The 16941-nt window shown below is 48.8% G+C and overlaps 2 protein-coding genes across 2 annotated transcripts; one reads left to right on the top strand and one right to left on the bottom strand.

Annotated features, from left to right (window-relative positions):
* The first annotated feature begins 8645 nt into the window (after nucleotides 1-8645).
* On the top strand, nucleotides 8646-15207 carry LOC123070661 (endoribonuclease YBEY, chloroplastic). Its single transcript, XM_044493952.1, has 12 exons — nucleotides 8646-9107; nucleotides 9866-10117; nucleotides 10204-10299; nucleotides 10428-10596; nucleotides 10708-10791; nucleotides 10893-10993; nucleotides 12028-12120; nucleotides 13332-13403; nucleotides 13525-13644; nucleotides 13728-13778; nucleotides 14216-14404; nucleotides 14648-15207. Exons 1-12 carry the CDS (start codon nucleotides 8745-8747, stop codon nucleotides 14813-14815), a joined length of 1758 nt encoding a protein of 585 aa, XP_044349887.1. The 5' UTR covers nucleotides 8646-8744; the 3' UTR covers nucleotides 14816-15207.
* Nucleotides 15208-15214: 7 nt separating this feature from the next.
* On the bottom strand, nucleotides 15215-16232 carry LOC123070662 (uncharacterized). Its single transcript, XM_044493953.1, has 2 exons — nucleotides 15900-16232; nucleotides 15215-15776 (listed from the first exon to the last, which is right to left on the bottom strand). The coding sequence occupies exons 1-2, from the start codon at nucleotides 16112-16114 to the stop codon at nucleotides 15470-15472; spliced, it is 522 nt and encodes a 173-aa protein (XP_044349888.1). The 5' UTR covers nucleotides 16115-16232; the 3' UTR covers nucleotides 15215-15469.
* Nucleotides 16233-16941: the final 709 nt, after the last annotated feature.

Below are 16941 nucleotides of genomic sequence, written 5' to 3'. Positions count from 1 at the left end.
TCATGCTTAACTCGTTTTGCTCATATCTTCTAGGCTGTAGCTCCGAACTAAATGAACTCTATATGTAACTTGACTAGAATCTCGTGTAGATCATCTTGGTGCATCTTAACTTGCTGTTTAACAACTTGAACATAAGGTTTATTCAGATCTGGACCAATTTCAAAATATACATATGAGGACTTACCGGAATTGTTATATGTTGTTCCCGGCCTCATTTAAACTTGCCTTGATGTGTTGCTCTTGTTTGCATCATCTCTTGCCATGAGTAGCTTCATCTAGATTTGTCATGCATCATGCTTGTTGTGCATCATGTCATGTTCATGTGTGGTGTGTTTACCATGTTGTGTGCTTCTTCTTGTTAGTTCCTATTTCATTGCGATCGTGAGGATTCGTTCATCTACGCTTGGTTCGGCTTCATCCGTTCGTCTTCTTCATGGATTCGTTCTTCTTCCTTGCGGGATTTCAGGCAAGATGACCGCTACCCTGGATCTCACTACTATCATTGCTATGCTAGTTGCTTAGTTCTATCGCTATGCTGTGTTACCTATCTTTTGCTCATCAAGCCTCCCATATTGACATGAACCTCTAACCTTTGACACCTTTCCTATGCAAACCGTTGTTTGGCTATGTTACCGCTTTTGCTCAGCCCCTCTTATAGCGTTGCTAGTTGCAGGTGAAGTTGAAGATTGCTCCATGGTGGACAGGATTTTGGTTGGGATATCACGATATCTCTTATATTATTAATGCATCTATATACTTGGTAAAGGTGGAAGACTCGGCCTTATGCCTGGTGTTTTGTTCCACTCTTGCCACCCTAGTTTCCGTCATACCGGTGTTATGTTCCCAGATTTTGCGTTCCTTACGCGGTCGGGTGATTTATGGGACCCCCTTGACAGTTCGCTTTGAATAAAACTCCTCCAGCAAGGCCCAACCTTGGTTTTACCATTTGCCTCACCACCACCTATACCCTTCCCTTGGGTCGGCCAACCCGAGGGTCATCTTTATTTTAGCCCCCCCGGGCCAGTGCTTGTCTAAGTGTTGGTCCGAACCAAGTAGACTGCGGGGCCCCCTCGGGGAAACTCGAGGTCTGGTTTTACTCGTAGGATGTCTCATCCGGTGTTGCCCTGAGAACGAGATATGTCCAGCTCCTATCGGGATTATCGGTGCATCGGTCGGCTTTGCTGGTCTTGTTTTACCATTGTCGAAATGTCTTGTAAACCAGGATTCCGAGTCTGATCGGGTCTTCCTGGGAGAAGGTATATCCTTCGTTGATCGCGAGAGCTTATCATGGGCTAAGTTGGGACACCCCTGCAGGGTATAATCTTTCGAAAGCCGTGCCTGCGGTTATAGGTAGATGGGAATTTGTTAATGTCCAGTTGTAGATAACTTGACACCAGATCCGAATTAAAATGCATCAAGCGTGTGCGTAGCCGTGATGGTCTCTTTTCGACGGAGTCCGGGAAGTGAACACGGTTTCTGGGTTATGTTTGACGTAAGTAGGAGTTCAGGATCACTTCTTGATCATTGCTAGCTTCTCGACCGTTCCGTTTGCTCTCTTCTCGCTCTTATTTGCGTATGTTAGCCACCATATATGCTTAGTCGCTGCTGCAACCTCACCACCTTTTCCTTTCCATTCCCTTTAAGCTTTGCTAGTCTTGATACCCATGGTAATGGGATTGCTGAGTCCTCGTGGCTCACAGATTACTACAACAACAGTTGCAGGTACAGGTTTTACGATGATCATGACGCGAGAGCAATGTTTGCTTGTTTTGGAGTTCTCCTTCTGCTTCTTCTTCGATCAGGGGATAGGTTCCAGGTCGGCAGCCTGGGATAGCAGGGTAGATGTCGTTTGAGTTTCTGTTTGTGTTTCATCCGTTGTCGGATGTTGATTTTATGTATTGTGATGTTGTATTCGTGTGGCATTGTATGCCTCTTGTATGTATCCCCATCTATTATGTAATGTTGATGTAATGATATCCACCTTGAAAAAGTGTTTCAATATGCGGGTCTATCCTTGGTGGGACCTTCGAGTTCCTTTTGGATAGGGTCGCATATTGGGCGTGACAAGAAACCACTATGGAACGCCTTGCCCACAAGAGTGCGTGATGAGGAATGATGCCCGCAATCCCCACCATGTATGTCCGTCAGCAGTTCAAGCCCCTGCTCCCTGGAGATGCATCGTAACAAAATGTCATTGGGCCTCTTGCAGTATAACTCACCATCACGGATGCAGTACGTGGTGGCCTGGCGAGCCACGCGCTCGACATCTTCCTCCTTCTCTGGCAGGGTCCCCTGAAGTAGGTACGTCTTGAACTCCTCGGTACGGCACCCCTCCTAAGGCTCAAGCGCGAGGAGCAGGCAGGCCCCCGATGGAGGGCTGCATGCTAGGGCACCGGTTGCTGGTGCTTAGGGTAGATTCTCCTGAGGCGGTGCTGGTGTCGTGGTGGGGGGAGCTGCCGACGGCTTGAAGGGTCGTTCCTCAAACACACCTGGCTCCTGAGGGAGCCTCCGGGATGCTCTCTTGGCGATGTCGTCCGCCTCCTTGTTCATTCCTCGCGACACATGCTGCAGCTCCAGGCCCAGGAATCGTTTCTCCATATTTCGTACCTCTTCCAGGTATGCCTCCATGTGCTCGTCCTTGGGTGTGTATTCTTTGTTGGAGAAGTTGATGAGGAGCTGGGAGTCGCCCTTGATGGTGAGGCGCTTCACCCCCAGCACCACTGCGGCCCTAAGGCCAGCGAGCAAGCCTTCATACTCTGCGATGTTGTTGGAGACCTTTCCGCCTTGCTAAAAACAGAGTTGCACTGCGCAATAGAGTTTGTCTTTGGTGGGTGAGATGAGGACGGCCCCAGCCCCCGCGCCTTGTCGTGTGAACGCGCCATCGAAGTACATGATCCACCCGTCTGGCTCCTCGTCCCCAGGAAAGAGGGAGCAGTCCACGCTCACTCCACGGTCAGGGGCATCAGTCCACTCTGCCATGAAATCCGCGAGGGCCGCACGCTTGATGACTCTGGTGGTGCTGAACTTCAGCTGGAATGCCTGGAGCTCGATGTTCCACTTGGCAACTTGTCTGGCGGCATTAGGGCTCCAGAGCACCCTCTCTAGTGGGTAGGCTGAAACGACCTTGATGGGTGTCCTTGGAAGTAGTGACGTAGCTCTCGGGAGGCGACGAGGAGCGTAAGTAAGAGCTTTTGTGGCATAGGGTAGCATGCCCATGCCTCTCGTAGCACCATGCTGATGAAGTAGACCGGGTGCTCGACGAGGGAAGATGTGTTGGCAGGGTCCTGTGCTTCCTAAGATGTATTGGCTTTCCTATGGACTCCATGTGATCTTGGACCACTAAAATGAAAATGTAGAGTCTTGAGCTTCTGTCAATGTTTGTCCTTAGCAGCTTGAAGGGGTCCCACATCCTCTTGTCCATGCCACTCCAATGTTGAACTTATCTGAAATATACTAGATAGAAATATTAGTCCAACAAGAGATATGTTGACATTAATTACCAAAATCACCCAGGGAGCACTTGTGCTTTCAGTTTGGAACTGCAGCATGTACCGCGCAACGCAAACAAGGAGGCGGACGACATCACCAAGAGGGCGTCCCGGAGCCTCCCCCAGGAGCCTGGCGTCTTCGAGGAACGACTCTTCAGGCCGTCGGCAGCCCCCCGTTCCCGAGCCAATGTTGCCTCGGGAGGAGCTGCCCGCGGCACCCACTGTGGGCGCCCCAGCCTATGGGATGGCTTCAAGGGCCTGTCTGCTCCTCGCGTTCGAGCCTCAGGAGGGGTGCTGGACCGAGGAATTCAAGGCGTACCTGCTTCAGGGCACCCTGCTGCAGAAGGAAGAGGATGTAGAGCGGGTGGCCCGCCAGGCCACTGCATACTGCATCCAGGACGACGAGCTCTACCGGAGGCACCCGAACAACGTCTCCCTGCGGTGCATCTCCAAGGAGCAGGGGTGCGAGCTGCTGGCCGACATTCACGGTGGGGATTGTGGGCATCACTCCTCATCGCGCACCCTTGTGGGCAAGGCGTTCCGCAGCGGGTTCTACTAGCCCACTACACTCAATGACGATGCTGAATTGGTAAGATCTTGTGAAGCCTGTCAATTCCATGCTAAACAGATCCACCAGCCCGCTCAGGGCCTCCATACCATCCCGCTCTTGTGGCCATTTGCGGTCTAGGGGTTGGACATCTTGGGCCCATTTCCTCGAGTGCCCGGGGGCTACCGCTACCTCCACGCCACCATCGACAAGTTCACCAAGTGGGCAGATGTGGAAGCTGTCCGCACCATCCCAGCCGGCTCTGTAGTCAAGTTCATCAAGGGCCTCGTAAGCCGCTTTGGTGTGCCCAACCGCATCATCACTGGCAACGAGTCCTAGTTCACAAGCAACCTCTTTAAAACATATTGTGCTAACTTTGGAATGCATATATGCTATTCTTGGGCGGTGCACCCACAGAGCAATGGCCAGGCCGAGCGCGCCAACACGGAGGTCTTGAGAGGCCTCAAGACAAGGAGCTTAAAGAAAAAGCTCGAGGCCTGCAGCAGAGGCTGGCTCGACGAGCTCCCGTCCGGGTTGTGGTCCATCCGCACCACCGTGACTAAGCCTACAGGCAAGACCCCGTTCTTCCTCGTCTATGGAGCTGAGGCGGTCCTCCCTCATGAGGCCAGGCATCGCTCCCCGCGGGTCCTGGCATTCGACGAGGTGTGTCAGGACGCCTCATGGGGGATGGATCTCATGTTGGGGGAGGAACACCGTCGCCAAGCCTCGCTCCAAGCTGCGAGGTACAGGCAGGCGTTGCTGTGGTACCACTACCACAACATCCGTTCTAGGACCCTCGAGGTGGGTGACCTCGTCCTGAGGCGGGTGCTCTCCAGGGAAGGGCTTCACAAGCTCTCCCCCATGTGGGAGGGCACGTTCAGGATGGCCCGTGTCTCCAGGCTTGGCGCCGCGCGCCTGGAGACGCAGGACGGGGTCCCCATCTAGAATGACTGGAACATCTAGCACCTCTGGAAGTTCTACCCGTAAAGAAGGCTCCGTGCCTGTGAAGGTATCCGCTTGTGACACTCTCATGTAATAATGAGTTGGGGTTGTACACGCCCGGAGTCTCCTGAGCGTCACCATTGGGCCTCATGGGGGCTCCCACCCACGTCCTAGTGGTAGCACTTAGCTCCGCGCTGGTGAGAAGACTAGCATAGGTGCTGGGCGCGACTGTTCTTTTGCTTGCTTTCTATATCTGATTTGCGACTTCTTGAATGGAATTTGGAGTTTCAGCGTCTCTTTTTGAGGGTTGGGGATTTTTCTTCTTGCCTCGCTCATTCTCTCAAGCCTTGCCTCAGGAGGAGTGGCAGTTGCCCGTCGCTCCTCCTCACGCGTCTCACGCGCGGGGGCTGGGCAAGTGTGCGCACTTCGGGCTTTCTCGCGAACACACCTCGCCAAAGCGTCAGTCCCTGGTCCTGTGGCGTATCTGTCCTCGCGCGACGCTTTCGAACGAGCTCACATGCACTACGCCTCCGAGGCCTCCTAGTGCTACAGCTACGAGGGCTCCCCTCCTGAAGCCTGGTGACCACTGGGTCACCCCTCGACGAGGAATGCTCCCGCGGCGCGGAAGTTCATCACGGGAACTCTAAGATAAGTTATCCCAACCACAATCAATGGAAACACGAGTATCAGGAGGAAGCATAGAAATAATAACATAACGACGCAAGCTCCATAGACCATTACACGCCCTGGTAGGGCCTCCTACTTCTTTTTTGCAGCAGAAAGAGAAAGAAAAAAAAACAAAAGCAGGTGCACATCGACGGCAGCTCCTGAGGGTCCGGCTCCGGCAGCGCCCGGGCTCACTCAGGGCCCTCCTCCCACTTCACCGGGGCGTGGCGGCGATGCAGCTCTTCTCCTCTCCTGGTTCGGGCTCGGCGACACGGCGGCTCATCGGAGTCGTCATCGCTGGAGCTTTCCGCGAAGGAGAAGCCGCCGCTGCTGGAGGCGGCACGACCATTGCCAAGGACGAGGTCATCACCGGCAATGACGCCGCCCCTCCATCCGCCTTCATCATCACCGTCGTCATCGCTGTCACTCTCCGGGCAGCACCCTATGCGCGGGTCGTCCTCCCCGAAGATACTCACATAGAGGGCCGTGACACCGTCATACCTGAAGTGGAGGGTGCACCTCCCGCACAGGCCTTGTGCGCGGGCAAACGACTACCACCCGCGGTTCAGGAACACGTTCCCGCCAGTCGTGACCTCGGCCTCCACCCACGAGGCCTTACTGCAGCAGCCATCGGCCTGAAGCCAGAAGCCACCAGGTCTCCTGGGCCGGCACCGCACTCACGAAGAAGCGCAGGAGCCGGAGCCAGGTGCCTGCAGACTTCTCCGCCCACACCACGAACTCCGAGGGAGAGTCGGTTGAGTGGGACCGCGACCGTGGTGGCCGGATGGCCATCGCGCGCCTCGCCTCCTCATAGCGGCTTCCCTGACCGCGGTGGCTTCCACCGCAAGAAGACACGCTTCCAAGACAGTCGGAGGCAGCGCCAGCCTTTGAGGGAGGACGCCCACGCCCACGGGGAGCCGCTGCCGGTGTCGCAGCATACTTGCGGGGGCGTCCGCGGCCCCTCTTGGGCGGGGGCGAGTCCGGCCCCTCCTTGGGGCCTTTTCCTTCTCTGCGGATGTGAACCTCCTCGTCGGTGCCATAGATGCTCTAGCGAGGTGGTGGAGCAAGAAGAGGGAGAAGCCAGAAGCGAGAAGATGAAGATGGGCAGGGGCTCCGCCCGCTCCCGCATTTATAGCCAAGAGGAGGTCGATCGTCAGCCTCCCACGATCTCAAGTAATAATGATTTTCTCTACATGCAGCCGACAGTTGTCAAGTCGGACGGTTGCCAAGACAGCGTGGGGAAGCAGAGACGCCCACATCCCATCAAGTGCCGTGCGTTGACTCGGTCCGCAGGCGATTGGGGCCCGCGGTGTTCCGCACTTGCCCTTTTGGCTTCGCCTCGAAGCCAAGTGCGAGCGCGCCTTGGGCCCGGGGGCTTCTGTCGGCGTTCAAGGAACCAGAGTACCCAAACTTGCTTGCCTGCGGCGCACGGTGTGGCTCCATCAACGGCCTGGTACGGCCCATCTTCAACCACGACAAGACAAGACCCTCGCGAGGGGCCAAGCCTCGCGAGGCGGACGACATCAAGACCTCCCAAAGGAGCGGCCTCCTCAGGCAGCCTCCGGAGGAGCGGAGATTTCTATGCAAGCCCTCGCCTCATGAGGCTGAAATGACATCAGCCATGACGACCAAGGCCAGGCGCGCGCCAGCGAGCGCAGAGCGGCAGGTTTCCTCTTTGGTGCAAAGGAGGCAAGCGTAGGTGCGGAGTCCCAAGGAATCAACCAAAGGTTGTCGTTTACGTGCAACGAGACCAGGGCCGCCAAAACGGTAGGATGGATGTCATCGTCGAGCCCACCACGACGTCATGATCAGAAGCTTTGCAGGCGAAGACCACCTTTCGTCAGGATCAAGTGTACTACTTGTCCCCTTTCAAAATTGGCCGTTGTGGGATCCTTTCCCGCCTAAGTTTTGGCGAAGAGGACCAGAGCCACTACAAATATAGCCTAGCCACCACCGTAGAAAGGGGATCGAAGGATCGATCATCGAGCCCTTGAGAGACAAAACCCCAAGAGCTCATCACAAGAACAAGCCTCGTGAGGTTGTTCTTCCCCTTGTACTAGTTCATCCTCAGCCCCCCGTGAGGCTAATCCACCACAAAGCAGGAGTAGTTTTTTACACCGCAAGGTGGCCCGGACCTGGGTAAACTGCTGTGTCCTTTTCCTTCCTGTTCATCGAGCTAGGTCGTGAGAGCAGCGAGTCGATCGGCTTGAGAGGTTGAGTTCTTCGCGCACGCCCCTGAGTTCGAACCCTTCTTAGGTCCGCGGAGCCCGAAATCCGACATCCCCCCACGGTTGTTAAAAAAGAAAAGGGAAGATGCCCGTTGATGAGTTCACTAGGGGATCGGAGTCAAAGATTTTGGTTCCCCCTCTATCGCAGCCCCACAACTAATGAACTAGGTTGCCGTGTTAGTGGACGACACCTTCCATGTGTAGGATGGGATAGCGACACCGGGTATGATCCCGAGGAGACACGACTGTAGTATTATTTCGTAGCTTACCATTCTTATCCCACCGTAATGATGCGCTTGAAGCGAACATTCACGCATTGATGCAAGGCATGGTGTTGGTTCTGCAATACTTTGCATCGTTCAGTTAAACTCTTCAAAGACTTTGCCGACATTATATGGCACTGCTCAGCTCGCTCAACCTATGAACACCTGGTTGCTAAGATTAAATCGTTGATGTTGGACTAGAGTTATTCCACACAAGATTAGACAGGAGCAAAATAGGGTAACAGATTGACACGCGTTATATAGTTGAACCGAGTGTAGCATTGTTGTATGACTGCAGAGAGGGCCACCTTGTATTGATGAACTTCTACCTCTCGGCTGTAACCCTATAATTTTGAAATAAACTCATTTTCGCCTAGAAAAAAAAACATCTTCCACAAAGGCACAAACTTCTACTACATGCAGCAAGGTGCGAAAATGCAATTACAACCTACTTTTTTTGGGGGGGGGGGGGGGGGGTGTTGTTCAATTACAACCTACTTGTAGTACAAAGCGGACGAGCCAAACTAAAACCAACGAAGGAAACCACAAAACCCCTCCCTTTCGGCTCGTCTTCCATCTCTCCGCCGCCGGCCGCCGCGCGAGCGCGACCATGGCGCGCATCGTATCGCGGGCCCTTCCGTTCGCCTCGCGCTCGCACCTCCATCTCTCCCCGCCCCTCCGCGGCGCGGCGCTGCTCAGCTCCACGCCGCTCCTCCCTGCGGCGGCGTCCACGGCCTCCCTGCTCTCCTGGCGGGGGTTCACACCCACCCCCGAGCCCTCCCGCTTCGCGCAGCCTTTCGCTGGATTCCTCGCTGGCATACGCGGCTTCCGAAGGGCGCGGCGCGGGCAGGCGGCGGCGAAGCGAGAGCCGCGGCAGGACCCTACTCCCCCGCCCCCGCCCAAGGAGAGCGAGATAGAGCTCTGCGCCCGCATCAGCGTCGAGGATGATTTGCCCGACGACGTCGAAGTGCTGGTACACATTCCATTTAGTCAAACCTCGCTGTGTCGCGGCTAGCTACTACTGCTTTAAAAAGCGTCATAGGAAATTCAGATGAAAATGATGGCAAAAGTTGTATTGTGTGCAGCACTACTCGGATGATGTATCATCAAGCGTTACTCTGATATTTCTAAACGATATATAAACTCTTAGGGATGCAAATTTGTGGCGTACAGTGTACCCTGTGACCCACCTCAGTTCAAGCAAATGAACTAAATTTTCAAAAATGATGTGAGTTCTGAAAATTTAGTTCATTTAGTTGTACTAGAGAGGGTCAGAGAATACCCTAAGGCCTTGTTCGGTTAATCCCCACCACAAGGGGATTGGAGAGGATTGGAGGGGTTTGATGTGGATTTTGACTAGCTGGGGATTTAATCCCTGCCAATCTGCTCCAAACCCCTTGAAACCCTGTGGAACTGAACAAGGCCTAAAGGGTACTCATTTGCTCCCCTGTAAACTCTGGACTGTTGGTATTGTGATAGAAGTCATGTAGTATCGTTTCAAACTGGTCGTGATTGCCATTTACCAATAGAAAGTAGCACCTAGTGGTTCAGGGAGCTCTATTACTGGTAATCTAGGTGCACTACTGCACTTATGTACAACTGGAGTTCTGGGATGATTTTCTCTCTCGATAGTTTATTTCCCTCACGGTGATTTATTATGTTCAGTTGTTCACATTTGCAATTGGTTGGGTGAGTGTTTGTTGATCTTTGTTTTCCTTAATGTGTATGCAGAACGTTATAGAAATCATGAAATTAAATGTTCCTATGGCGATGAAAATTGCGCTAGATGGACTTCTGGAGTATAACTACAAAACACGAGACACTTCAATAAGTGACGTTGGGAAGTATGAAAAGGTTGAGGTTTCTGTGCTGCTATGCAACGACAACTTCATCCAGAATCTTAACAAAGAATGGAGAGGCGAGGACTGCGCTACTGATATGCTCTCAGTGTCACAGTTCATTCCCGATCTGGATGTTCCTACTGTAAGAACAAATCAGCATTTGATTTCTTTCTTTCCGTTTGTACCTTTAGCCTTACCTCTCTCTCCCACTGTATTTTCTTATTGCAGCTTATGTTGGGTGATATAGTAATATCGGTGGAAACAGCTGCAAGGCAAGCTGAGGCGAAAGGTCATACCCTTCTCGATGAACTGCGGACACTAGTGGTATGTTCCCTTGCGATTGTTATACGACCCCGCCCCCCTGTTTGAACTTTGGAGTGGTTTATGTTAATTGCTGCACATAATATTATTTATTATGCATAAAATGATAATCTCCTTCTATTCTGTACTAGGTTCGTGGCCTGTTACGTCTTCTGGGTTTTGACCGTCAGATTAGTGATGAGGCTGCAATGGAAATGGAGAAGGAGGAGCTGCTCATTTTAAAAAGTCTAAGGTGGAAATGGAAAGGTCTTGCTAAGAACGCTCCTGATTTGAGCAAGCCTCACACAGAAACATTGGGTGGTATGTTCTTTTGGCATATCCGTAATTACTCTCCTTGTTATCCGTGTCTTGAAATGCATATCACTCATATGATGATGTAATCTGGTTATTGCTGTGTAAGAATGTTTACAGGACAAGTAACGAACAGTCTAAAGAGAGCTGGCAGCCTAAGATTTTATAGACCAAAATTCAAGTATATTTTCTGTGATATGGATGGTACATCCCTTATCCGTTGCTTGTTGCTCATATTTGATATTTTCACTCTAGAATCTAATTATATTTACATGGTTTTTGATAGTGTTCTTTTGTGTGACTAGGTACATTGCTCAACAGTAAAAGTCAAGTAACAGCAAGGAATGCAGAAGCTCTAAAGGAAGCTAGGTCAAGAGGAGTAAACATAGTTATTGCCACAGGAAAGGTATTACAAGTTTTCCCTTGCTGTTCGACAAATGACTAATTGTTCCTAGAAGAGAAGTATTATATACTCCCTCCGTTCATAAATAAGTGACGTGGTTTTGATTCAAATTTGAACTAAAACCACATCACTTATTTATGAACGGAGGTAGTACCATTTAAGACAGTAGATTGTCTCAGTACATGTTAGATTATCAAGATGCCAAATTGATTGATCTTTCTAGAGATTGGAGATAGTGAGGCCCTCTCTTAGCTGAGGCCCAGTTTGGGTATCTGTTATATTTTTCTGAACCAGAATGTACCAGTGATGAAGTTTAGTATCCCACTAAATCTTACAGTCAAATGTTCGCCGTTGTTTCAAATCCCATTTGATTGTTTTGATAATTGGGAGCTGATTAATGACATTGCGTTGAACACTTAAACATTGTGAGAAGTTATCTCACAGAATCTCACAGAAAAAATAATAGTTTTTATAACATGGGATTGCCCCAGAAGTGGGTCACTGTAGAACAGATTCTCCAGAGCATAGGGCTTATACACTTGCTTGAAAGAAGCTCATCGAAGAATGGAGTCAATGAGTCTTGCAGGAGCAGACAGGTCACTGTACTGTACCAAGCAGGGTATTGAGTAAGTCAGTTGCTGGACAAGCAGCTATGGAAGAACATTGACCACTTGCTGGGGACACCAGGGACTGTTAAGTAAATAAAATCACCATGAACATTGCATAATCTGTTTTTAATGCTCTCAGGACCCGCTTTGCCACCGATACCACATCTTTTTTCTGGACCGAGACAAAAACATCTAAATCTTAACCAAGAATCTTACGAAAAGCTGCCCATCTGGACAGACACTTGTGTTTGGATGAATCTTCTCATTTACATTGTTTCTATGGTCTTGAATGGAATATTTCACGACTAAAACAGTTAATGGAGCTCAGAAGTTCACTCTTACGTTACTGATTATTTCCGTTTGGCATTGTGATATTTATCAGAAACTCAATTGATAATTGTTTTCTATCCATGCTCACTTTGGAAACAGACGCGCCCAGCTGCCATTGATGCTCTTAATATGGTTGATTTATCTGGAAGAAATGGCATTGTTTCAGAATCTTCGCCTGGTATATTTCTTCAGGTAGGTGGAAAGTATGTTTCCATGGAAAATACTCTTGTAAGAAAGAAATTGTCTTGACGCAGTAGTGAAAATGCAGCTTCTTTACTCATCCTAATCATGTTCACATGCTAGCATTCTGCTAGGTAGAGATACATGCCAATGGAGGTGCATATTTGTATGTTCTCATGCCTGTTCTGTAGAATGCATTCTGCTTGTTACATAACCAAATTGACACCCTAACCAAATCTGCATGGAATCAAGCATACTTGAAGTTTCTTGCTTTGTGAAAGCATATTCTGCTATTGGATTATTATAATTGGTCTAGATCAGTAGTGGCAATTAAAACTTGGGCGTTCAATAAAAAAGGGTACTATAGTCGATTTGACGTCATGAGAGTTGCTCAAAACCCACATTTGAGGCCTGTGAAATGTGAGATCTGCGAACCTGTCATGGCTGCCAGCTTCTGGCTAGACCTCGTGCAGTGGTCAACAGAGATAGGTCATTATCTTGGATTGATGTGTATGGATGAAAGCTTGAGTCTTTAGTGTTTGTTGTTCAAGTCAAAATACCCATCTAATCTTTATTAGAATGACATAACCAGCCAGCAAAGACATAAATGCCCTTTGTTATAAATTACCTTTTGGCTCATGTACTCCCTCCGTCCGAAAATAGTTGTCATCAAAATGAACAAAAGGAGATGTATCTAGAACTAAAATACATCTAGATACATCCCCTTTTATTCATTTTGATGACAAGTATTTCCGGATGGAGGGAGTATCAAGTTATGGTGTTGAATTTGGTTCGGAATAGGCCAACCATTCTTACCCTCCTGCGTTCAAAAACTGGCTATGCACGTGTTCCTGTAATAGGAAGTGTGCTCTCAATATCCTTATTGCTAGCCGGGAAACATGTTTATTAGAAGCTTGCCCAAATATGACCATAAAAAGCTGATGGCATCATTTGATTAGACCATGAGGTTCTGTTCTTTTACTCACTTCTGTAATATGCTAGTCTAACTTGATGCTACCTCGCATGCTGTATATTAAAGCGAGTTATGATTTATTTATTTCAAACGAGTTATGATTTATTTATTTCAAACGAGTTATGATTGTTCTATGTTAGTATAGTATTTCAAAAATATAAACCATTGTTCTCATCTGTAAATAAGAGCAAAATTGATTATTCCCATGAGCGTTGTCACCATTTTCATGAAGTTAATTCTTCAATTGTAGGGGCTGTTGGTTTATGGTTTGGAAGGGAGAGAAATTTATAGAAATACATTGAACCAAGAAGTATGCCGAGAGGTAAGCAACAACTTGTTTTGCTACAACTGGAGATCATCCATTCCCATCTGATAATTATCTCCTCAGCAAATGCTTCTACATCTGCAACATTAGTGACACTTTATTGGCATGCTGCATGCAGGCATTCTTATATTCTTTGGAGCACAAGGTACCATTAGTAGCATTTAGCCAGGATCGGTGTTTTTCTATGTTTAAGGACCCATTGGTTGATTCTCTCCATGAAGTATACCATGAACCTAAGGTATGATGGGATTTTACTAATCCGTTCTTTGTGAATCCCAAATGTTTCTATACCTATTGGTTTACATGGGATTCTTCTTGCAGGCTGAAATAGTGGCATCTATTGACCAGCTTTTAGGAACAGCTGAGATACAGGTGCTGTGCTTGTTTTAAAAACTATCTTTGGTGTCAATTACAAGTCTGAGATCAGTTCTGTATGAATCATCTTACCTAGTTCCTTCACTTCAAACCTTACAGCATAAGGATTAATGACTTTTTCTTAATCACATTCTGATAAATATTATGAATAAGTCCATGTGGCCGGCCGGCCAAAGATCTAATAGTTTGTCAAAGATCAACTATTTATTTAGCACACCCACACTTTTTATGGGTGAAACAAATAAGCTGCTGTTTTTTTATTGCATCTGGCATTTATATATGGACATAGTCATCAAAAATCCATTTTGGCTCTAGGGAGCACATGCTCATCTGTTTATAAAACTATCTGGATCTTTTGAAGAAGAAAAGATTTAGCAGTTTGACAATGTTAAAGATCTGTTATAGCTTGACTATGCTATAATTTTCATGTCCAGAAACTAGTGTTCATTGGAACTTCTGAGGGAGTTTCTTCCACATTGAGGCCATACTGGACAAAGGCGATAAAAGAAAGGGCTGGTGTTCTCCAGGCACAGCCTGATATGCTTGAGCTTGTACCACCTGCAACTTCTAAGGGCACCGGGGTGAAGATTTTGCTGGACCATCTTTGCATTAGCCCGGACGAGGTATAAGTTGTCTAGTTCCCCACTACATCTTCCATGGTGCAAGCCAAATGTTGCTGCATTTTATTCTCTCAGTTTCTTCAGTTACAAATCTAATCTTGATCATTATTTCCCTTTTTTAATCACATATTGAATATATAACACTCCCCCTAAGCTTCCGTTGAATCCTTGAAATTCTAAGTTTTGTTTGGCTACCAATACTACCTAGGCTTGCATTATTTCTCACTCGTAACCTTTTCCTGCAAGGTAATGGCAATTGGAGATGGAGAAAATGACATAGAAATGCTACAGCTAGCATCACTGGGTGTTGCTCTGGCAAATGGCGCCGAGAAGACCAAAGCAGTGGCAAATGTAATCGGTGCCACCAACGACGAAGATGGAGTTGCACAGGCCATCTATGACTACGCTTTCTAACAGCCGCTGACACTACTACGGCGCACTGGGACAGGATTGTCTTCCCCCAGCGTTGTTGCCTAATAACAAGTTTTGTTCAAACATCTATCACCAAGATTATTCAGGGTTGTGTTCACAGCACCCGCCAAGAGTTTTAACACTTGAAGCATTAGGTAGAGCTATTCTTTGGTTGGCAATCAGTGAAGACACGCCATTCTTTTTTCCACTGGGAATATCTGTACTCCCTATGATCCATATTACTTGTCGTTCACTTGGTACAACTGTAGTACTGGACTGGATTGGAGGGAGTAAAACATTCTTCCATCTCTTGTACCCAAGAATGGTGTCTGTTTTAGCCATGCTACTTTGTACTCCTTGTAATGTTGAGAAATAACCAGGATGATCAAAGACCATGTACCGTGGCTCAGAATTCGGATCTTAGATAATCTTTGTTAATCGAAAGAAAATGTTTGGTATACAACCGCTCTCTATTTACACACTGATGAATCAATCAATGTCCTCCTGAACAATATGTCTCCCCGAACAGCAGAGAAGCAAAAGCCTCTTAGTACATTTGACAGGCTAATACTCCCGCCAAGAAAAATCCTCAAGGTCAATGAACAAAGAAGAGAAGCGAAGCCAGCCCTGGACAGACATTTTTTTCGGCTGCGAGCCCTACTGATGGCACGCGCTCTTGTTGACAGGGATCGCGGGAGGCCTGTAGAGCATGTTGGCGCTGCTGGTCCGCGCCATCATCAGATTCGCGCAGGAGCTCGCGGAGCTCTGCTTGGCAATTCCCTTGCTGTTGGTGTTGGGAGCAGGTACGGGGCAAGCTGTCTGGTAACTGTCCAGATCGATGTTGCTCCTGCACGACTTGATCTTCTTGTAGGGGTTCTTCTTGGGCAGATCCTCCAGGCACCTCACCTCGGACATGCACGCGAACGACTGGGACTTGCCGTCGTAGTATTTTGACAGCCCTTTCCTGCAAAGAGAAGAAGAGCATGGTCAGGAAACCTCCCTTTTGCTGCTGGCTGCTGCACATACATACATATAGTATATGTTGATGAACTTATCAAGGAGGCTAGTAAGTTCCTCGGAGACTTACTTGGCAGAGAGCTCAGCCTTCATGGACGACAGATCGTAGACGCCATCGGAATTCAGTCTCCGCACCGGGGAAGCCGGCACAAACTGGTCCTCGCCGTCTGAAAACCGGGCCTCGTCGTCGTCGGAGTTGCAGGAAAAGGAGGACGAGGTCTCGAACAGGTCCTCGTCTTCCTGGTGCGCCGGGAGGACCTGAGAAGCTCCAGCAGATCTGCCCATGCTTGCAAGTTTCTGGTTTCTGGAACGCAACGGAAGGACCTCAAGGCGAAAGGAAAGGAACCTATGCTGGCTGCTGTATGGATGGATATATTCTTGCTCTCGCTTGCTCTGTTTCACGACCTTTATAATCTGGCAGGAGGGTGGGTATATATAGAGCCCCAGCTGCGACGATGGGGATAACGCTGGGCGTTGTCCTAGTGCGCTTTGACTAATACTCGGAAACCGAACGCAATTTCTAAAGGTCAGTGACATCACCGTTGGTTCCGGGGACGAGGCTCCTCTGCCGTTCGGCAGGGTGCGGTTCCATCCCTGACAGGTGGGCTCATTGAAAAACAGACCCACATGGCAGTGCCACAACTGCAGGTGATGTATGTCAGGGGAGCCGCTTCCTCCGGTTCCGGTGTGTTTACATTGCACAAGTATTTTTAGAAAAAACGAAGGCATTTTTTTTGCCTCATCTCTTTAAATAATACTTCCTTTTGTGAAAATCTCTTTAAATAATACTAATAAGAATAACAATGTTTTTAACGATTACAGGGCCACATAAGTCCAACAGGGAATCATTCTCCTGGTAAAATGTTTCCTAGAAATTCCCCTGCCATTTCCCAACTTGCTTCTTCCCCGACCTTCGTCGCTATATGAGCCTCTCTACTCCTAATGTCTGAGTTGGTAGAATAGTATTCACGGTTTATTTTCGTCCCATCATTTTCAACCGTTTTATTTCGCTGGTTTTTTTGTCCCCTTCCCCAATCTCATCGGTTTAGTTTCGCGTCACCCTATCACACAACAAAAAAAATCTGAACGGATCAGAACTTTCCATGTTGGCA

The sequence above is a fragment of the Triticum aestivum genome, chromosome 3B (genome assembly GCF_018294505.1).
Source record: "Triticum aestivum cultivar Chinese Spring chromosome 3B, IWGSC CS RefSeq v2.1, whole genome shotgun sequence".
In the NCBI taxonomy this organism is placed as follows: Eukaryota; Viridiplantae; Streptophyta; class Magnoliopsida; order Poales; family Poaceae; genus Triticum; species Triticum aestivum.
This window is presented reverse-complemented; position numbering and strand designations above follow the sequence as displayed.